The 21,004-nt window shown below is 44.1% G+C and overlaps 1 protein-coding gene across 1 annotated transcript in view; it reads left to right on the forward strand.

The window, feature by feature from the left end:
- The window catches only part of LOC138453749 (cystatin-like), a 37,227-nt gene extending 18,516 nt beyond the window's left edge, over window positions 1-18,711 (forward strand). Inside the window, exons 2-3 of the mRNA XM_069606878.1 lie at window positions 16,396-16,509; window positions 18,398-18,711. Coding sequence (XP_069462979.1) covers window positions 16,396-16,509; window positions 18,398-18,475 — 192 coding nt within the window. The 3' untranslated portion in view covers window positions 18,476-18,711. The remainder of the gene's footprint in view (window positions 1-16,395; window positions 16,510-18,397) is intronic.
- Window positions 18,712-21,004: the final 2,293 nt, after the last annotated feature.

Genomic DNA, 21,004 nt, shown 5'->3' on the forward strand with positions numbered 1-21,004 from the left:
TTGTTTAGTGGACAAAACGTCAGGTAAGGGCCATAGGAAATTGTAATGTCAACTGACATAAGGAGGGTTCTTATAACACTTTCAACCTGACAACGAACAATACGAACAGCGTTCTCAGAACACCCCCATTTTGTTTAATTGCAAACATTACCTCCATGTCCACTCTTCCTCGTCCCAGTAATTACTTCATGAGGCACCTGCCTCCGACACAGGACCTTCTTCTATTTCTTTAAATTCCTATAACTCCTCCCCCACATCACTCAGTTTCATATTACGAAGCCGGAGCATGGGACCTTCCCCGCAGGGAGGGTGAGGAGGTTTGTCAGTACTGTGACGAGGAAGAGTAGGACTCGGAGTAATGAAGATTACTGGTAAGTAATCAGAGCATTTCAGGACACCGCGAGTGTTCTTAGAACACATTCAACTTGCCAGAGTACAATACGGACAGTGTCCTCAGGACACCCCCATTTTGTTTATGTACGAACATTTAAGGACACCGTGAGTGTTCTTAGCTCAATTTTAGCTTGCTTGCGAACAAAACAGACACATAATCCGTCCTCAGAACACCCCACCATTTAGTTTATATAGAACATTTCAGAACAGCCGTGTTGTCCGCAGACAAATCGAACACAACAAAAGCGTCTAGCATATAAAAAAAACAGAACATTGAACCTATCTCATACTCCCCCACCCTCCCCAATTACTCTTACACACCAACACACTCGACTAAATACAATTTTTAATCCAAGTTCCACCGCGCTGTCCGCGGTCGTCGGCGAATGCAAGATGGCGGGCGCCACAGAAAATCTGACGCGCTTCACGCACCACGCCGTCCAATCAGCGAGCACGTCGGGTGTCCGCGGACATCGCGCAAGCCGCTCGGCCAATCAGGGCACTGTCCGCGGAGCGAACAGGGAAGTCCGTCTGCGAAGCGAACGGAGATATCACTAATTTTTTTGCCATGTATTTTGGTCATTTTAAAAGAAACTACTGGACGGATTTACACCAAATTTGCAAAAGTACGCTTTCAGGACCAAGCCCCCGCTCCTGCCACAAATGCTGGTGTAAATCCGTCCAGCGGTTGGGCTTTCTATGGGAAAAGACAAAAGTTTTGGGACACCCCCCTATAACTTTGCCCCCCGTGGACCAAACCTCTCCACACTTTGCAAAAAAATTCAGAGTGGGCCATATGCTTTTTTTGCAAGGTTTGGAGAGGATTCGTCCAGAGGGAGCGAAGTTATAAGCGACCCAAAAAATGCTCTTCCTATGGAAATACCAATTTAGCCATAACTACATGGACGCTACCGCGTCCATGTAATATATATCTATATATATATATATCTATATCTATATATATATTTGTATTCACATCTTTATTAACTTATTTACAATAATACAAGAACACTTTATAAATAGGCAAGGAGACCAAAGCACATTTCCAGAAATCACACCAGCTCAAAAAACCTCCCTTCATACAAATTCAATTTCTTCTTTTTACAAAAAATCATGCTCTCCACCAGAGACATCTTTCGCAGGTCCTCTATCCAAGTGGACCTGGAGGGAAAACCAACACTTTTCCAATCCCTCAGTATGACTTTCTTTTCCGAAAGGGCAGCTCTAAAAAACCAACAAATTTGTGGATAAGTGAAATCTTCCACAAGGACATCCTCCCCAAAACCACAGTTTGAAAGTCAAAATCAAGGTCCGCTAGTAAGACTCGATTCATAGTCACAGTGACCTCCTGCCAGAATGTCCTCACTTTGGAGCACTCCCAGATCATGTGCTCAAAGAAGCCAACCATGTGACCGCAAACCCAACAAGCATCAGAGGCAATCATCCCTCATGCAAACATCCTAATCGGGGCCCAGTAAACGTTGTTCAATATTTTGGCCTGACTGGCCATTTCTCCTAGATTCAGGGATGTCAAGGCCAAATTTCCACACATTCTCTCCCACCTTCCAGCTGTCACCTCTGTGCACAGAGACTCAGACCAAGCATTGAGAAGCTGCTCATTCGAACGCCTATAGGACATCAGGAACTTGTACATGTTTGATGCACAATGACCTTTAGCTTTCAGGCTCATCAACAGTGTTCTAAGAACATCATCCTCCCCCCTGCCAAGTGCCAAGCTCAGTTTACGGTATTCACCACAAGTACAGTCCCAGAGGTCATACATTGCAGACAAAGAGTGAAAAGGGGCCAATTTCTTGTTCACAATCAGGTCCCCAACCCCCTGCACCCCACACAAAAACCAGTGAGGCCAAAAAAAAGGCTATGAATCATATATGTGCATCTTTGATTTATCACAGGTTCAGTTATTGAACTCACTGCTTCGAAGGAATAAAATGTCATTTTTGTATTGCTATTTATCAATACATCTAAATGAATTTTATGTTGCCTGCATTGTAAATCATAGATGCAGTTGACTGAGGTCTAGTTGTTAATAGCAAAATGCCACTTTTATTTTATTGAAGAACAAGAAATCAACACAAAGGGCCTCATTACAACCCTGGCGGTAGCTTCCGCCGGAGTTGCATTTTTTCCGGTGCCCAGAAATGGGCAATTATGGGATCATAACGGCCTTGCTGGACTTGGTATTTGCCCATTCCTGGGCACCAGAAAAAATTCTTCCCCATTAGGGCTAAATGGGAATCGGGAAGCTGGATACACAGGCACCGTTATCAACGGTGCCTGTGCATCCGAAATGCTGTGCTCGCGGGTGCCTTTCATTCCGCCACGTCAGACCTGAGCACAACTCGGAGTTTGCCGGTACGGATACAACGGTACCGGCAAGCTTACCGGTACCGTTGTATCCGGACCAGCAAACTCGTAATGAGGCACAAAGTCCTGCAAATACGATACCTTTCTTAACTCATCTTTTTGGTTACTAGCATTCAAAGTACTGCGTAGGGCCTGTAGGTCAAAGGAACTAATAGGGAAAGGGATTTATAATACATTTAATCAGGTAAGTGCAGTTGATCGAATCTACGTCAAAACATTGAATCCATCACTGCAAATCCCATTTTCATCAATTTTGTTTTAATTGAATTTTAACACATTTAATCGAAATAAAATGTGGGGAAGACACCCTACAGTCCTCCCACAACCCGGACCTTAATTAATACCTCAACCTCACCATCCATCTATTTATTCGATGAAACGTGCAAAAATTTGATGAAAAAAATCCCATGCTATGGGATTCGCAGTGATTACGTTCAATGTTTTCGAGCTATACCCAGTTGACCATGCAGTACAACTAGTGACATAGCAAACATCTGCTTTGAATAGGTATTTGCTTATGTTCAGAAGACCCACCCATGCTAACAACACACTGCACATGGGCTGCTGTGTCTAAACAAGGTCTCTATTTTAGCAGTGGGCACTGCACTTGTTGTACATATCGACCAATAACACTGATGATCTTCATGTGAACAGCACTCATAACATAAACAGTATGCATAAATATTTTACAGATTTTTTTTTACATTGTGCAAGATTTTCTTTGATTTGTATGTCAGAGCGGGGGATCTGTCTGGAATTACACCTTCCACCTTCCACCACTCAATCTGCTCCACCATACAAACATGCATACACTACCATCCAGCGTCTCATTTAGATGCTGGCATTAATGCCCAGGCTTCCTATAGAATCAAGCTACTTTTTACAGCTGCTTAAAGGTGGTGGATTCCATAGGAATCCATTGCAAATTATGCCTTCCATGTATACATAACAGGCAGCAGACTGCCAGATGAAGGCCATGCCTCAGCCAATGTGGCAATAGGGCATGGCTGTCATTAGGTCATTGGTGTATTATAGTTACCAGTGATGTCATCAATAACGTAATAAGTGATATCAAAATTGATGGCAACTTTGATATGTTTGAGATGAGGATGGGATTGGATATGGTAGCAAGAAAGTCTGCGAACAGTTCGGATATTCGTGAACAGTCCTGTGCAGTTCGCGGACACGTCTGCATTACAGGGTTGGTGAAAAGCAGTTCTTAAAAAGCTTATAACTTTGTGCGCCACTTAATGAAACTGCATGATGCAATAATATTCCTGACCTGATTCCGAATGACTTTGTAAAGTCTGGTGGGATTCTGTCAAGAGGGGGCAAAATTAGAGAGGGGTCCCAAAATATTGTAAAGGCTTATAAATGTGGTGCCATTTAACAAATCTACACAAAGGTTTGCAAAACAATTATAGATCTAGATATAGGTGTTTTCGTAAAGTTTGAATGGATTTTGTCAAGTGGGGCTAGGTTGTATGACTATTGTATGTGCATACATTTGACACTTTTGAAAAAATAAAACATGGGTGGATTTCCAGCAAACTTGTGTAAGGAGCATTGGCAAGGACCTGAAAGCATAGTTTTGCAAATGTGCCCGTGTTTTATTTTTTGACACATGTCATAATGTAGGTACAAAAAATAGTGATATACCTTTGGTGTATCCTGTGGCCATGGGCAGTGGTCAGATTGTCCGGGTCATGAAATAAGGTCATGATCTCGACAATCTGGGTACTGGCCAGGACCACGAGGGACAAGTGGGGTTCAAGTGGCCATGTCCACGTGGGACTGGCTTTTTTGGTAAAGTTATTCGAAATTGGGATAGGTTTGAAAGGGAAGAAAAATGTGCTATTGGTAATATGGTCATAGGGTTCTCTTTTTGCCTTCTGCAGGCTGCCATGGAAAGCGAAGAGGGGTCATGTATGGAACCCCGTCTTCCATTTCCATGGTGGCCATCTTGGAAAAGGATTTTCCTTCCTACACATCCCTGTGTAGGAAGAAAAATCCTTTTTTTAGCACCCCGGGTTCCCGCTTTGGGAACCAAGGGTGCTAATGGCCTTCATCCCCCATTACAGGGGCTTGACTGGGGGGATAATGGTCTGGAGACCTCGTTATCCCCCCTCACTTTGCTTGGGCTGATAACTTGGGCAGCTGGGCCGGTATCCACCGTTCCAGTCCCTGTAACGGGGGATGAACGCCACAATATTCCCATTAGCATAACACAAAATGCAAATGGAAATGTTGGAAAATCTTATTGAGTCTATGTACTTTACTGAGAAATATAAAGTAGAAGGAGTCTATAAGTTTATTTTTTTGTTCTATTTTGTAACTTTGAAAGGTGGTTCCTAAAGGAACATTTCTTTTGTTGTTTTTAGATGTTATTTTTTTTTTTTTGGCAGGAGAGCATAGAACGAAAGATGGGGAGGGAAATGAGGAAAGAGGCACCAAACAATAATATGGAGGGGCAGGTGGACAGGGCGCGTGTGTTATTTCTAAGGTAGGGGGCAGTGTTTCTCATGCTCCTTGATTACAGCAGCGGTGGTGGCTCTTGGGGAGGAGGGATGGCATTAGCTGATGCCATTTTAAGATAAATAGCAGTTTTGCTAAAAGTATGTACTGTTTACTAGATTGTTAATGGATAATGAGTAGGAATAGGTGTTGGAGCTGTGCAAGGGAAATTTTGAAGTTGAAAGTTCCTAGATCAGTAGAAAATGCAGTTCCGAACTGTCCGCGAAGCACAGATCTTATCGTGAAGTGCGGACGGGGTCTCAGAAATGCCATCATGCTGCGCACCAGCGTATGGTCATGTGGCACTGTCTGGAATGTCCGCAATGAAGTCAGATGTTCGTAGATGTCTACAGATGCAAAACTAGTTGAAATAGTTGCAAAAAGTGTATAGAAGTGTTAAAAATTATTCTAGAAGATGGGAAATGAGTTTTATGGAGACACTTTGTTAATTGGACACACATATTGCTATATTGGGTAAGTATGATATTAGTAATTTGTAGCAAAATAGCATGCACTGGTAAAATCCTATGAAATTCACTGAAAAAACTTTGTTAAAGGGACGCTATGGTTACGTTGCACTAATACAAACCTATGAAATTCAATGAAAAAATGTGTTAAAGGGACGTTATGGTTACGTTGCACTAATAAAAACCCATGAAATTGACTGAAAAACCATTGTTAAGGGGACGCTATGGTTAAATTCCACTAATAAAAACCTTTGAAATTCAATGAAAAAACTTTGTTAAAGGGACATTATGGTTAAGTTGCACTAATAAAAACCTATGAAATTCAATGAAAAAACGTTGTTAAGGGAACGTTATGGTTAAGTTGCACTAATAAAAACCTATGAAATTCAATAAAAAAACTTTGTTAAAGGGACGTTATGGTTACAAGTAAAACCGAAACCCCCCAGAATTTCAGTACTTATGGTAAGCTAAGCAACCATAACTCGCGCCACCACCGTGCAGACCAGATGACTGGTTGCACTCGATGATTATATGCCGATTCCCCCTCCACCCTGGTTGCCTGTGATGATTGCATGCTGCTTCCCCTGCCCCCCCCCTTGTTGCCTGTGATGATTGTATGCTGCTTCCCCTGGCCTCCCTGGTTGCCTGTGATGATTGTATGCTGCTTCCCCTGCTCCCCCGGTTGCCTGTGATGATTATATGCCGCTTCACCCGCCCCCCGGTTGCCTGTGAGGATTGTATGCTGGTTCCCCTGCCCCCCCTTGTTGCCTGTGATGATTGTATGCCGCTTCACCCGCCCCCGGTTGCCTGTGATGATTGTATGCTGCTTCCCCTGCCCCCCTGGTTGCCTGTGATGATTGTATGCCGCTTCCTCTGCCCCGTGGTTGCCTGTGATGATTGTATGCCGCTTCCCCCTCCACCCTGGTTGCCTGTGATGATTGCATGCTGCTTCCCCTGCCCCCCCCTTGTTGCCTGTGATGATTGTATGCTGCTTCCCCTGGCCTCCCTGGTTGCCTGTGATGATTGTATGCTGCTTCCCCTGCTCCCCCGGTTGCCTGTGATGATTATATGCCGCTTCACCCGCCCCCCGGTTGCCTGTGAGGATTGTATGCTGCTTCCCCTGCCCCCCCTTGTTGCCTGTGATGATTGTATGCCGCTTCACCCGCCCCCGGTTGCCTGTGATGATTGTATGCTGCTTCCCCTGCCCCCCTGGTTGCCTGTGATGATTGTATGCCGCTTCCTCTGCCCCGTGGTTGCCTGTGATGATTGTATGCCACTTCCCCTGCACCCCCCCGGTTGCCTGTGATGATTTTATGCCGCTTCCCCCGTGCCCCCTTGGTTGCCTGTGATGATTGTATGCTGCTTCCCCTGCACCCCCCTTGTTGCCTGTGATGATTGTATGCTGCTTCCCCTGGCCCCTTGGTTGCCTGTGATAATAATATAATGATGATTGTATGCTGCTTCCCCTGACCCCCTGGTGATAATAATAATAATGATGATTGTATGCTGCTTCCCCTGCTCCCCCGGTTGCCTGTGATGATTATATGCCGCTTCCCCCGTGCCCCCTTGGTTGCCTGTGATGATTGTATGCTGCTTCCGCTGCCCCCCCAGTTACTTGTGATGATTGTATGCTGCTTCCCCTGCCCCCCGGTTGCCTGTGATGATTTTATGCCGCTTCCCCCGTGCCCCCTTGGTTGCCTGTGATGATTGTATGCTGCTTCCCCCCCCCAGTTACCTGTGATGATTGTATGCCACTTCCCCTGCCCCCTGGTTGCCTGTGATGATTGTATGCCACTTCCCCTTCACCCCCACTCCCCTGTTGCCTGTGATGAATGTATGCCGCTTCCCCCGCGTGTCATGACTGTTTGCCTCTTCCCTTGCCCCCTTCTTGTATGCATGTGTATCTTGCCTTGCTTTATTCTATCCAACCTTCAATTCCTTTGTTAGCCCTCTCCCTCTGCCCCCCTCACATCATACCACTGCAGGATTTTGTCTTGATACACTATTGTTCTACCATCACCATCTTGCTGCAAATGCTTGGATTTGACTTTGTGGACTCATTTGACTCCTGGTGCTTCACATTTCTCTACTCTCATGCTGGACTTCCCCTGCATCACATTCTCACAGGGACAGAGACTGTGCACTTCTTCAACCTGAATCCTGGCTTCATTTGCTGTTCCATGCAATATTATGTGTTATTAAGGACTACTGCAACTGTATCTGTTTCTCCCCTCTTGCTTCTCCACTCTTTTACACTGCTTTTCTCTTAGACTCTCCTCTTCTCCACATTCTTCCTTTCCCTCTCGCCTCTCCCCTCCCCTTACTTTTCTATGTACTTACTCTATAAGAATTGTCCTTGGATCTAGTATGATCACAACATTGTTTGTCTCCTTCCCCTCCCTCTTGTTTCTCTTCCTCCCCCTCCAGCACTATCTGAAATGTTGTCAGGCCTAGTATGTTAGTTGCTTGTTTTGTTCCTTTCCTTCTCCATGTTGCCCCCCCCCCACATTTTATAAAATTCTGGCACTACCTCAATTTTCTTCAGGCCTAGTAAGGTAGCCGCTTGTCTGTCTCACTCTCCTTCCAACTCCCCCCTCCCCTCCTTATCATTGTTGAAGCACTTGCACTACCTGAAGATGTCGCCAGGCAGGTAGTTAATTTAACATTCTTAATGTATCAAGGACTTGTAAGAATGTCACTGTATCCTCCCTTGTTCCCTCCCTACCTTGAAGCGCTTTGAAGCACATTGTGTATAGGCACTATACAAATAAACAATCAACATTGCACTTGTCAAACTAATGAAACGATCTCTGAGGAGGTGAGGGGTGATGAGGATGGGATGGGATATGGCCACAATAAGCCAAAAAACGGGTGTTTTTTCATCTATGAAGTCCGCAAACAGTCCGGATGTTTACAGTCCTGTGATTTTCGCAAACATCTTAGATGTTCGGGGACATCCATGCCTATTTCTGAATTACAGGGTTGGTGAAAAGCAGTTTCTGGATGGCTTATAACTTTGGTGCCACTCAATGGAACTGCATGAAATTGTGCTATTTCATTCTAGACCTGACCCTGAATGTTTCTGCAAAGTTTGGTACTGTTTTGCCAAGAGGGAGAAAAAGTAGAGGGGGCGGGACGGGCCCAAAATATTTGAAAGGCTTATAAATTTGGTGCCATTTGACGAATCTGTACAAAGGTTTGCAAAAAGATTTTAGACCCAGAATTTAATGGATTTGCAAAGTTTTAGGGATATTGTCAACAGGGGTAAAATTAGAGGGGGGCTCAACATGTTTAGATGGCTTATAACTTTGTTGCCATTTGATGAATGTGCACACACGTTTGCAGAACGATTGTAGACAGAACCTTGAAAGTATGTGGAAAGTCCGGATGGACTTTGTCAAGTGGGGGCTAAATTATATGACTATTTTATGTACGCACATTTTGACACTTCAAAAAATAAAACATGGACGGATTTGTGGCAAACTCATGCAAGGAGCATTGGCAAGGACCTGAAAGCATGGCTTTGCAAATGTGTCTGTGTTTTATTTTTTGACAAGTGTTAACAATAGTGATTTACTGTTGGTGACTGAGGTGTAGCCTGTGGCCATCGCAGTGGCCAGATTATCCGGCCATGACCCGGACAATCGGCTACTGGCCATGACCAGAAGGGACCGGCAATGGGGTTAAAGTGGGTTTGTCCACCAGGGACTGTCTATATGGTCACATTTCTAGAAATCGGTATAGGTTTTAATGGGAAAATAAATTCTGCTCATAGATACAGCCCGAAATCCTGGACAGCATTGCAGCAAACATTCGCGAGGAGCATCACCAAGAACCTCAAAGCATGGTTTTGCAAATCTGTCATGTGTTTTATTTTTTCTAAAGGGTCAATATGTAAGTACAAAAAATTGTGATAAACTTTTGGTGCTTGGGCAATGGGCCTGGCCCTGAGCAAGAACAAATGTGAACTCTGATTTCCTTATTGGGCCATGCGGCATGGCGGAAGCCCTAGGTTTGAATGGGAAAAGAAATTCTGCTTGCGGCTGCAGCCCCAAGTGCTGGATGAGATTGCAGCAAACTTACGCTAGGAGCATCTGCAAGGATCTGAAAGCATGCTTTTGCAAATCTGTCATGTGTTTTACTTTTTTGAAAGTGTCAAAAAGTAAGTACACAAAATAATGATATAACGTTGCTGCCTGGGCAGTGGGCCTGGCCCGCGGCAAGGACAAATGTGCACTCGATTTAACTATTGGGGAATGGGGCATGGCCGAAGCTCATGCCCCATGGATTGTGGAAACTGCTCATGGCTACAAGCCATCAGCACTAGCCATTGGTCACATTATGAGGGTGTAGTGGGCACTGAACTAGGATGCAGGGTAGGTGCAGTGGATAACGGGTGTGGTTTGGTGGGGCTGGGGTCATGGTTGAGCCTCATGCCCAAGACAATTCAACCATGACTTGCATCCCCAGCATACGCAGCTGATAATGACACACATCAGTATGCCAGCAAACAATGTTTGTTAAAGGAGGTATACAGTTCTTTTTTTATAGAGGTTTACAGTTCTTTTATATATGTTAAAAGAGGAATTATTAAGAACTTATATACAGCGATGTAATATTATTAAACATTTACCATTTTCACTCATGAAAACCTATGAAATTCAGTGAAAAAACGTTGTTAAAGGGACATTATGGTTACAAGTAAAACCGAAACCCCCCAGAAATTCACAAGTTATGATAAGCTAAGCAACCATAACTCGCGCCACCACAGTGCACTGCTAAGACTAACAGCCAGGACATCAAAGATGACATCACAAATGCCATTGATGACATCACTGATGAATTCACTTATAAATACATTTTGATGAAAACCCTACAAGGGGTTGTGTTTATACTGTTAGTAACAAGATGTCAGGGGTGATCGCGAGCGCTATCATGAACTACTTAATGTATTAAAGAATGTACTCATCTGAACAAAACATATTGGAGTATTGCTGTTAATACAGGAACCTAAGTATACATACACATAGGCAATGGCTGCAGCATGCAACATAGAAGTACAATATGTTTAATCTTGTAATTTTGAATAGTAAAATAATGAATGCTACCATATCAGAGTTTTGAGTAATGTTAAACATGTAATAACTAGCTAACAATTCAAGACTTACAACGCTTGTGCTGGTAAAAACAATACATATGAAGAACCACAATGAATACAAATCAGAGGCCCATTCAGGGAAACTAAAGTAAGGAAGAAAGAAACAGCATCGCCAGAAAATATCAATAACATTAAAGTTCATCATCATATATACAAATGAATTGTGTGTTTGAGGCCTGCTTATTGCACCATATATGTGCACCATGAACTGAGACCACATACTAAGGAAAGTACTTTAAGAACATACAAGAAGGTTAACGTCTAGCTAAAGAGCACCTTTTAGATGTTCAGATTCTGACAGTGAGCAAAACCGCCTGGCTTAGATATGTCAGTAAAAAAAAACAAGTGGCCCCTATATGTGATGTCATCAGTGATGTCATCAATCACATTTGTGATGTCATCTTTGATGTCCTGGGTGTTAGTCCTGGCAGTGCATGGTGGTGGCGTGAGTTATGGTTGCTTAGCTTTCCATAACTGGCACATTTCTGGGTTTTTTTGTTTTTATTTGCAACCCTAATGTCCCTTTCGCGAAGATTTTTCGCTGAATTTCATAGATATTTATTAGCGCAACTTGACCATAACGTGCCTTTAACAAAGTTTTTTCATGCATATATATATATATATATATATATATATATATATATATAGGATAGCCACTATATATACATACATATATATCCTAAGTGGAAATATAAATGAATCAAGTTCAATAGAAATAAGAGAGAGCAATATTACATATCTCCTTCACCTTTTCTAATTTCACGGCACCTACATGAAACTAGTGAAATGAACTGAATTCTTCTCTCTAGAAAAAGTAACCTTAAAGTAACAACTTTCAAACACAAAAGACTTATTATTGAGATGTGAAGAGGCGACTCAACATCTGAGCCTTTACTGGTGCCGACACAAAAATATAAAATCGGGGGAAAGAAAAAGGGGCCTCGAAGAAGGGGTAAGTGCTGTGGATGTCTATGTGGAAACTACTTGAAGTGGAGGAAGTGACGGTAGAGGCTGAATGGTGTCCGCACTTCAACAATACCCCTGAGCCACCAACTTTAAACCACAGAGGTGAACCCAGAGTCCTTAATTGACCTTTGCTCTGCGATTAGATAGCGTTGGATGAGCTCAAGGCTTACCCCCCACAAGTGATGGTGAATTATGGAAGCAAGAATAAGCCACATACAATGTAGAGAGAGAGATTAGGAATGTAAGCACTAACCAAAGCAAGGTAGAATAAAAAAGCAAAACAGATATTGGGCCTCATCACGAGTTGGGCTGTATTCCCGGCTGTATTAACGCCGACTGTAATAGCCCTAGAACTGACCGGTCCGGTGGTATTACCACTGGATCACGGGTTGGGCCTTAACGGTAAATCCCCATTCCTGATTGAGTCCATTGGATCCAATGGGGAATTTTCGGTGCTAATACTGCGGGCTCATACAGCCGGATGTAATACAGCCGAAAACAGGGATTTTCACCTCCAGAAAAAAGCTGGAGGTAAAACAGCCGATTTAGCGCCCAACTCGCGATAGGGCCAGTCCTAAATTGTGGCAGTAATACCGTTACCACCACATTTAAGGGCTACAGCCCAACTCGTGATGAGGCCCATTGACTAGATAATCCCTAAGGTTTGGGTTGAAAATATGCACACAAAATGAACAAACGCTATATTTGGTTGTATAAGCGCCTTACAAATGTCCAATCAAATAAATAAATAAAACAATAACATATATGCAAGGATGAGCATAGTCTTGACTACCGCCAGGGATTTTGGGAAGATAGCTGGAAATAAAGGCTACTGGCCCATCCCATCTATACTAATTGGACAGTGTAGAAGAACATTCTCCAGTGTGGCTGGAACTCTTTAGGTGGCCAAGCCTTCGAGGTGTGTGTGGCCCGGAATGTTTCCCGTGAGCCCACAGAACAGGTTGCTGGGATAGGCTCACTTTACACTTGGATTCTTTTTCTGGGTTAAGTTTCTCTTAGGAGCACAGACAACTCCACCGAGTTGCCACTGGTGCAGGGCTGGCAAGGAGTTCCACGCATCGTTCCACAAGTGCTCACAGTTCTTGCTGATGCAAAGTCTTACACTGCAATGTTTCACGGATCCTGGTAATTCAGCTTCCACAAAAGATAGGCACAATTCCACTTGTCTGATTGCCTCAGAATGAACGTTCACGGACAGGAAGTTTACTAGGTCTCCTCTGATAGTTAGAAGCAAAGACGATGCCACCAAATTCCAATCGCTAGCACTGCAGTAGTTCGTCACCAGCAATGATTGGCGCCAATGCGTTGTCTCCTGTGTTTCCTAATGTGCGCCTCATGGGACTTAAAATGGGCTGAGGAGAACTAGCGCAACTCTTCCAGGGAGATCACATCACTTGGCCTGGAAACTACTCACACCTTTAGGGGCATTGCCCCCCCCCCCGCCTCCCACCTATGAGGCACTGAGTTATAGACTGGTGGGCACCCAGCCTTCCAGCACCCCGACACATGAACAGCCCGGAACCTTGCTGCACAGATCCAACATGTCCCGGTGGCCATTTAGATGCAAGGCAGGCAGACAGACCTGTCCTGGAAGTGATTTTCAGCTCTGTGGTGACTTATTGGACGAATAGAAAAGTGTATTGCGGCTGGCAAGCGGTTTGACCTTAAATAGTTCCAAAGCTAGTAGCTTGTCATTATAAAAGCAAATTCCTGCTTCTGATTGGTGAAATTTGTAAGCAGCTTGGAACTTTTTAATCTGCAATCTAACTAAATGTAAATGTCACTTTTGACAGGGGACGTTACTACAAATAATCTCGCATAAAAAAAGTGTTTTCCCTCACATGTCTGTACATGTGTTGGTGACAATGTCACAGATCTGCATAACAAAGGCACAGCTGATACCTATGTTTTTAAGGTTGAGCTGGAACTGCTACTGGAAGGACTGCAGCTTTATTGTAATTGTAATTGGTTACTTATAATGCGCTTAATACCCAGCGGTTTCTAAGTGCGGACTCTGGGATTGAACTGTTGTTACTCCACGCCGTCTTGCTTCCAAGGCGAGCACGTTGTCCCTGAGCTATCCCCCCGAGAAAATATACTCGGTTGCTAAGGGGAATGTACCTGTGAAAATAAAGGGCCAATATCAACATAAAGGCTTCAGATGAGCCTCCTCAGGAAGATCACAGTCATCCCTTAGACCTCCCTGCCCTACAGAGACTTTGGGCCTGATTCACAAAGCAAGCATTTTTCAATGGGATGCACGCATTGAAAGACGCCTTGTGAATCAGGCCTTATGTGGTTCCATATCAGCTGGTCCAGACCATACAGGTAGTGCAGTGCAGTCCTATATGCCCTGCAAATCTCCTCCAAACAAGAATAGAAACAGCAACCTCAGAGAAGAGCTCCTGAATCATTGGGTACCGTCAGTCAGGCGTAGCTCCAGCTCTAATCACAGAGGGCCGCGGTCCAGGCCTGGGATCCCCTACTCGCTATCTACGCTTTCTGGATTAATGACAAACAATGCGTTCTTTCGTTGCAGAGCTCTCAGGTTTCTAAATTCCATGTGTGAGAAATCCATCCAGTCTTGTTCTTTCTTGGAATTCTGAAACTTGCAGTTTTGACTTTTCTATTTTAAAAGCAGGACTACAAATCCCAGAATTCCAAGAAAACTATTGGGACTGGATGACTTTTTCGGACATGGACTAGGTAAACTTGAGAGCTGTGAAGTTGTGGTCTGATTCGGTTGGGTCAAATGTTTGCCCTCATTTGTGCTGTCAGCCTTTCAGTGTGCAGCCTTCACTATGGTTCTACGTTATGAAATCGAATCCCAAAAACTCGAATTACAAAATTACGAAGCCCACTTGTTCGCATTTTGTAATTCAAGTTTTGGGGATTTTTATTAGTTTTCTGCCAGCTGGCCATTTAATGTATACAGGGACACTCCCACAACCCCTGCAGCCCATAATACCGAACTAGGGGAGCGGAAACGCCCTTGCAACCCCCACTTCCCTTTCTTAGGTATTATGGGCTTTGATTATTTATACCATGTCGAATGTGGCAATAAGCCCCGAGACAGTGGGACAATACCCCCCCAGGTAATGCCCCCGGGGCCGTAGTTACAGGCCCGAGCATAGCGAGTGCCTTAACGAAGCCCCGGGGGCATTACCGTGGGCGGTATTGGCCCGCCGCCGAGGGTCTTACAGACATAAGTACCCCGGCCTGTTAGACTGGGGTACTAATGGCATTTTTTTCTGTTCGGAAAAGCTGCCGCGTTTCGAAACAGAAGAAAAAAAAAAAGTCAAATAAAATGAACACGGGAAAGGGAAAATGGAGTCCGTTTTCCCTTTCCATGGCGGCCATCGGGAGCGGACGCGCTGGGAGCAGAAGTGTTCCCAGCGTGTTTGCTCCCGAGAAAAAGGAAAAAGAAGGTAAGTGGGGTTGGGAGGGCGGGGATCATAGTTTGCAGGGGAGGGGGGTCGAGGGAAAAAAACATACCTGAGTCCCCAGCGGGGAACGAAGGCAGCCTTCAGCCTTGGGGAGGCTCGGAGCGGGGATTGCCCGGTTTCGAGTCTCCTCATTGGCTAAGGGGCTGCCACGCCCCATGCCAGGAACAAACGCTGGCACGCTCGTAAGTCCACGGGAATACCGTGTGGCATGGCTCAGAAAAGAGCCAATCCACGTGTAGCATTTCCTGTGGACAGAGCGTGCCTGGTACTAAAGTACAGTAGACGTGCATTCGATGTTTTTATTTTTGAAATTTTGGGTTAAACCCTTCACAAAACATGTAGTGTGGCAATATGACGAGGTTAGTGCTTGTATGGTCGTGACTAGGGATATGACACTGCAGGCTTTTCATACATTGAACTCACAGGATTACAAACTGCTTTAGAAAAAAAGTTCTTAAATGTCTCTATTGGCCAGATATACTTAAGGGTCCATGTTTTCTTTCTTTACTATTAAACACAGCAAAATGCAGACAGAAAACATTCCTGTGCACTCTATATTTACTTGTAAATACTAAAGCAAAGAAAATAGCAGAAAGAACAGGTGCTAAGACCTGCACTTGCCTGCTCTTAGCGGCAGGCTCATCGTGTCAGAGCTGTCCTTCCTGGTGTCTTAATATGTTGAACATTCAAAATCCTAACACCAAGCACTCGTATGGTAAAAAATGGATTTGTATAGAAATAGTAGTCTTATTTGGATGCTTTTTTTTACAAAATAGATAATATAGTTTAAGGTGCAGAGGAGAAAACATCAACCTTGGCATATGCATATGGAACAATGAGAGAATAGGTTCCCTGTTACGGAACTCCCGTCCCCTGCACACTATGGAGGGCTCGCCAATAAGCCAATAAGCCAAACTGTTAAGAAGACAAATGCTCCCTTCTATAGAGGACACAAATTGTCTATTAATGAAGATTTATAACATTTGGTTTTGTTATGTTGAACATTGTCATGTTTGCATTCTATTTTTCATTTCTTTTGCAGATTGTGTCTGGGGTAAAGTATGACGTTGATGTTGTGACTGGGTTAACAACTTGCTTGAAGACAAAACTTGACACAGACTATTGTCCTTTTCAGGAATCCCCAGAGTTGCTAAAGGTACAGTATGAGTGGTTCGTGAACATGCTGTTGTGTTCTTTGAACCAGTGAGTGTTTATGAAAATGAGATCATTAATAACTACACTAATAACTACCCAATGAAACCTCAAAGGAGAAGGGGTGGGTTTTAACTTTCCCCCTGAGGCTCGGGTGTTCCTCAACACCCTGAAATGACATGCAGTTCGCAAGCCTTAAGGATTGAGTTGAAAAGGCTTGGCCATCCCAATAAACGCTGCTTGCTGAACACAGGGCCAAGGTGAAATGTGGGTCAAAGATTTAGATATAGGAAAAGAAGTCCTTGTGAAGACTCGGCCTTATGAACCACTAAGCCACTGTGATCCCTGGCAAAAACCGGCTTTCGGTCCCGGCACTCTGGGCCCACACTCAACAGGTTACATTGAATTATTAATGATTCTTAGAACAGATTCTTCAAACCTTACACGAGAATTCAACACCATCCAGCTACTCAGAGAGACCCTCCAAAATGGTGGTCTATTAGACATAGCTATAGGTTGGCTGCAATCCTTTCCAGCAGACACAAATCATACCGTTTCTATTTTTCATTAAAATACAAATTTCACTACCTTTCTGTCTATGGACATGTCTCCTGCATTGGCCTCCCTACACTCGTTGGCCATGATCAAAGGAATTCAATGGAACCCTTTGAGTGTTGCAGGGACAAAAACAAGTTTTTCGCCAGCACCTACTGTTCCAAGGAACCTGTTCAGTATCTTAAAATAGATGAGTCTGCAAGCATCATTCAATGATCAGCTCCCTTTTCCTTCAAGAGTTCAAGGATGCCGTGCAGCATAACTGCACACAGCTGCCTAACGCAAAGCGCTTAACAAGGTTTCCTGGAATGAGAAACTCAAATCGTAAACATGCACCACAAAATGTGATGAAAGCTACTGTCTGAAATAAGGCTCATGCGAACTGACCCTTTCATATTTTAAGCTTGTGTGATTTATACTGGCATCTAACTTCCGAACTAACATTTTTCCGCCAGTGCCGTAGTGGCAACTGTATCCGGTGCTGTTTCAGTGACGGTGTGTCAGAAATACATATCTGTGTACTGTGCAATTGATGTTTTGTGTGTGGCGCATAATTGTCTGATGTGTGTAGCCATGATTTGCCGCAGCGAAATGCTCCTCTGTACTGTTGATGATCTAGCCTCTAAACCTAAAGCATTGGAAAATTTCATGTCATTCCCCTACAGAACTGTTTGTAAATTCTAGGGCCTTTTCAAAAATGTCTCCTGAAATGTGTGCTTAAAAATGCTGCCTATTGACCAATTGCACAAAGAACAAACTCATAAGGAAATCCTGCGAAGCATCCAAGTCATTTTAGACTCGTTCACCTGGCGAGTTTGCCTTAATTTGAAGGAAAACATTTACGCCACAAGACTTAAAGATCCCCCAACAGCCACTCTTTAGGATTGGACTGTCCGTTTTCAAAGTCCTGATTGGTGCAGCCTGCTACAGGTGCTTTTGAATCCAAACCGGTCTCCTGTCCGATTGAGTTTGAAACCCACGATCTGAACTTATATGCTCAGATTTGGAAGCCACAAACACATTTATTTATTTATTTATTTATTTATTTATTTATTTATTTATTTATTCACATTTGTAGAGCGCACAGCAGCCCTTAGACATCGTGGCATTCTTCTGTACATGGAATCCTGCGGCAGCCTCTCCTGAGTGTGTTATCTGTCAATCCCCAGAATCTGTGGTATGCACAGAGAACGTGTGGCTTCACGCCTTGTTATGTCAGGCAAACCTCCAGCGAGCCATGGCAACCATTTTACAAAAAGCCTCTTTCTCTGCCGCTGATGTTGCAAATGTTTTGATCTCCCTCTAAATTTATCATCCTATGCTTGTGTCTTCCCTAGCGTTCCAAATGCAGACTTAGTCTGTACTATGTTCCTTGGACAAATACACTGAAGATATTGAGCAAGCTCTGTCAGTGAGGGACCTGCGCACCCCCCGGAAAAAGACATGGATACCAGCTCGCACTGGCGAATACCTGCACCGTTTTTGGAAATGCAAAACCATGATTTTTTTCTGTGAAAGCTATTAAATGTCAAGTATATTAGTAATTGTTCATTACTTTTCTGCATTCACTGAATACTAAGTGCTATGAAATGCACCATGCACTCATTTTTCATCTGAACCTTAAAGCACAATAAAAGACAACTAAACCCTTTCTTGTGCTTTTGTGTACACATGATGCTTCATTAAATGAAAGACAGTTCAAGCGGAAAAGCCACATGGTTGTTGCTCTTGATTGTGAATGACTGCTCTTTGCAATGATAGAAAAGTCAGGCTTGCTGTATCATGTATTCAATGTGGGTATGCTGGCATCAGAATACTGGCAGTACAAACGCTGGTTGCGGCTTCGTCAGTCAAGAACGGCACACCAACAAACCTGGCAGTTAAACTCCCAACCCCTGGAGACTCTTGAGCCTCTCATAGCAAATCCATCAAAACTTTGGAGTCAAAGCTAGCCCGCAAAGAGAAGTCCCACAACGTGACCTTCTCCTGCCACGCCCCAATCCTCTGGAACTCTGGCCTGCTGCAGGTTCAGAACACCCCCACCATCCTCCAGATCTGCAAAGCACTAAGCACGTGGCTTTTCCATCAATACCTCCAGCATGACTAAATCCACATTTCTTTGACCGTTTGCTAACAGCACTGCGCTATTGTTCGAGAACCCCATGCCCAACGCTAGCGTCCTCATGTTGTGAAGTGCTCTGCTGTTCTAAAGCTAGGTTTGCACTGTGAGCAATGAAATAGATGAAAATAAATCTCCCTTTTTTTCAGGAGTCAACTCCATCTGTGCCTCGATTACCTGACCCTCACCCACCACCTAACCTCTTGCCCCTATCTCCCTGCATTGGGTTAGGGGGGACCAGACGTCCTGGTTTTCCCAGGACAGTCCCGGGAATTTGCCCTCTGCCCCGGGGTCCCAGGAGTTGTTTAATTTTATAAACCCCGTCTTGGGATTGGAAGGGTGGGTGGCTACAGTCCTGATTTTTGCTGGGACCTGGTTTCGAAATCCCAAAATCGGGCCTGGCGCGACTCTTCCTGCGTGAATGGGGACATGAATGTATTTCCAACCCATTTGCCTCCCCGGCTGTTCTCCTCCAATGAGAGGAGTGTGCCTGTGAGCAGCCCCCCACCCCAGAACAGGCCAGTGACATAGAAGTAGGATTACAGTTTTATTTGTGTTTACTTTAGTTCTACTTCGATGTCTATGGTCTGTCCCGTTTTTTTTTTAATTGTCTCTCTACATTGGGTGCATGCTGGCAGCAGTGCTTTTACAAGCTGCATTCCAGCCCCGGCATTGTCCCCAACAATGACACAATCATGCTCTGTGTTGTAACACCAATTGTTACAGAGGGTGCAGCATGATGCAAGCACGGTGCATCTGGCATGGTGTAAACTGGCCTCCAAAACAATATTGTTGTATGACTGGGCATTAATGACACTTCTGACTGTTCGTTGCAAGGTTCAGCAAATACCCACCAATGCCTTAACAAAGTATTCGTGCTTTCACAGTTCGCTCAGTGCTCCTGAAAAGTGTTCCCAATGCAAGGCACGCATTGTGCACGTGTCTTTCAGTCTTCATTCATTAGAGACATTGAAGAAAAACTTGCATGAAGATATGATAAAAAGTGAACAGATTGTGTGGTGTCTTTTTCTGTGCTTGTTTCCAGAGCATGTATATTAAGGTTTGTTAGCCTATACAATGTTTTTAGAGACCTGAAATACAACAGTCCCACCTCTACATTAAACCGTCATTTAGATAGTTTTGTTATGAATGCAACAGCCAAAAGGAGAGAAATAACGAGAAGCGTTTCACCCAATATGGGCTCACATGTCACGAGGTGAGAGGAAACTTTGAATGTATCCATGATATGTTAAATGAATGTATAAAGCGTTGGCTTCCAGCCTCGAAAAGACCCCAAGGAGGATTGGTTGCAAAAGGATGTTCTCCCAAAGCCATGTGGGAGTATTTGTGGAAAAGAACATCTTCCGGGTTTTTTAAGAGCAACATGTTTGCAATATCCCTCAGAGGTTGAGGCTGGACGTTCCTAAAACAGGTGACTGCAGCCAGGAAGAAGGCACGAACACCAGGCTTAACATTGCACGACTTTGGGACTAAAAAGAAGCAATGGTCAGCAAAAAGGAGAGCATGACCAGGGTCGGACTGGGGCATAACATTGTCTCGGGCACCAATGAAAAAGTGGCCCACAGTTGCAAATTGCAATTCATTCCTTTGGTGAATGTTTGATTAGTACCCAAGGGAGAGTGTTTTTGATAGAATGTGATGCAAATATTTATTCAGCAACACTGGTCAAAGATACTAGCTGCATAGTGAAGTAACTCATCAACTGGTCCACATTGTCCAAAAAAGTGGGCCACTTTGACCCAAAAAATGGAGCCACACAAGCATTTTGCGTTTTTGGTTCGGGCATTGCCCTATTGCCCTATGG

This window comes from Ambystoma mexicanum, chromosome 4p (genome assembly GCF_040938575.1).
Source record: "Ambystoma mexicanum isolate Mex_15411 chromosome 4p, UKY_AmexF1_1, whole genome shotgun sequence".
NCBI classification, from domain to species: domain Eukaryota; kingdom Metazoa; phylum Chordata; class Amphibia; order Caudata; family Ambystomatidae; genus Ambystoma; species Ambystoma mexicanum.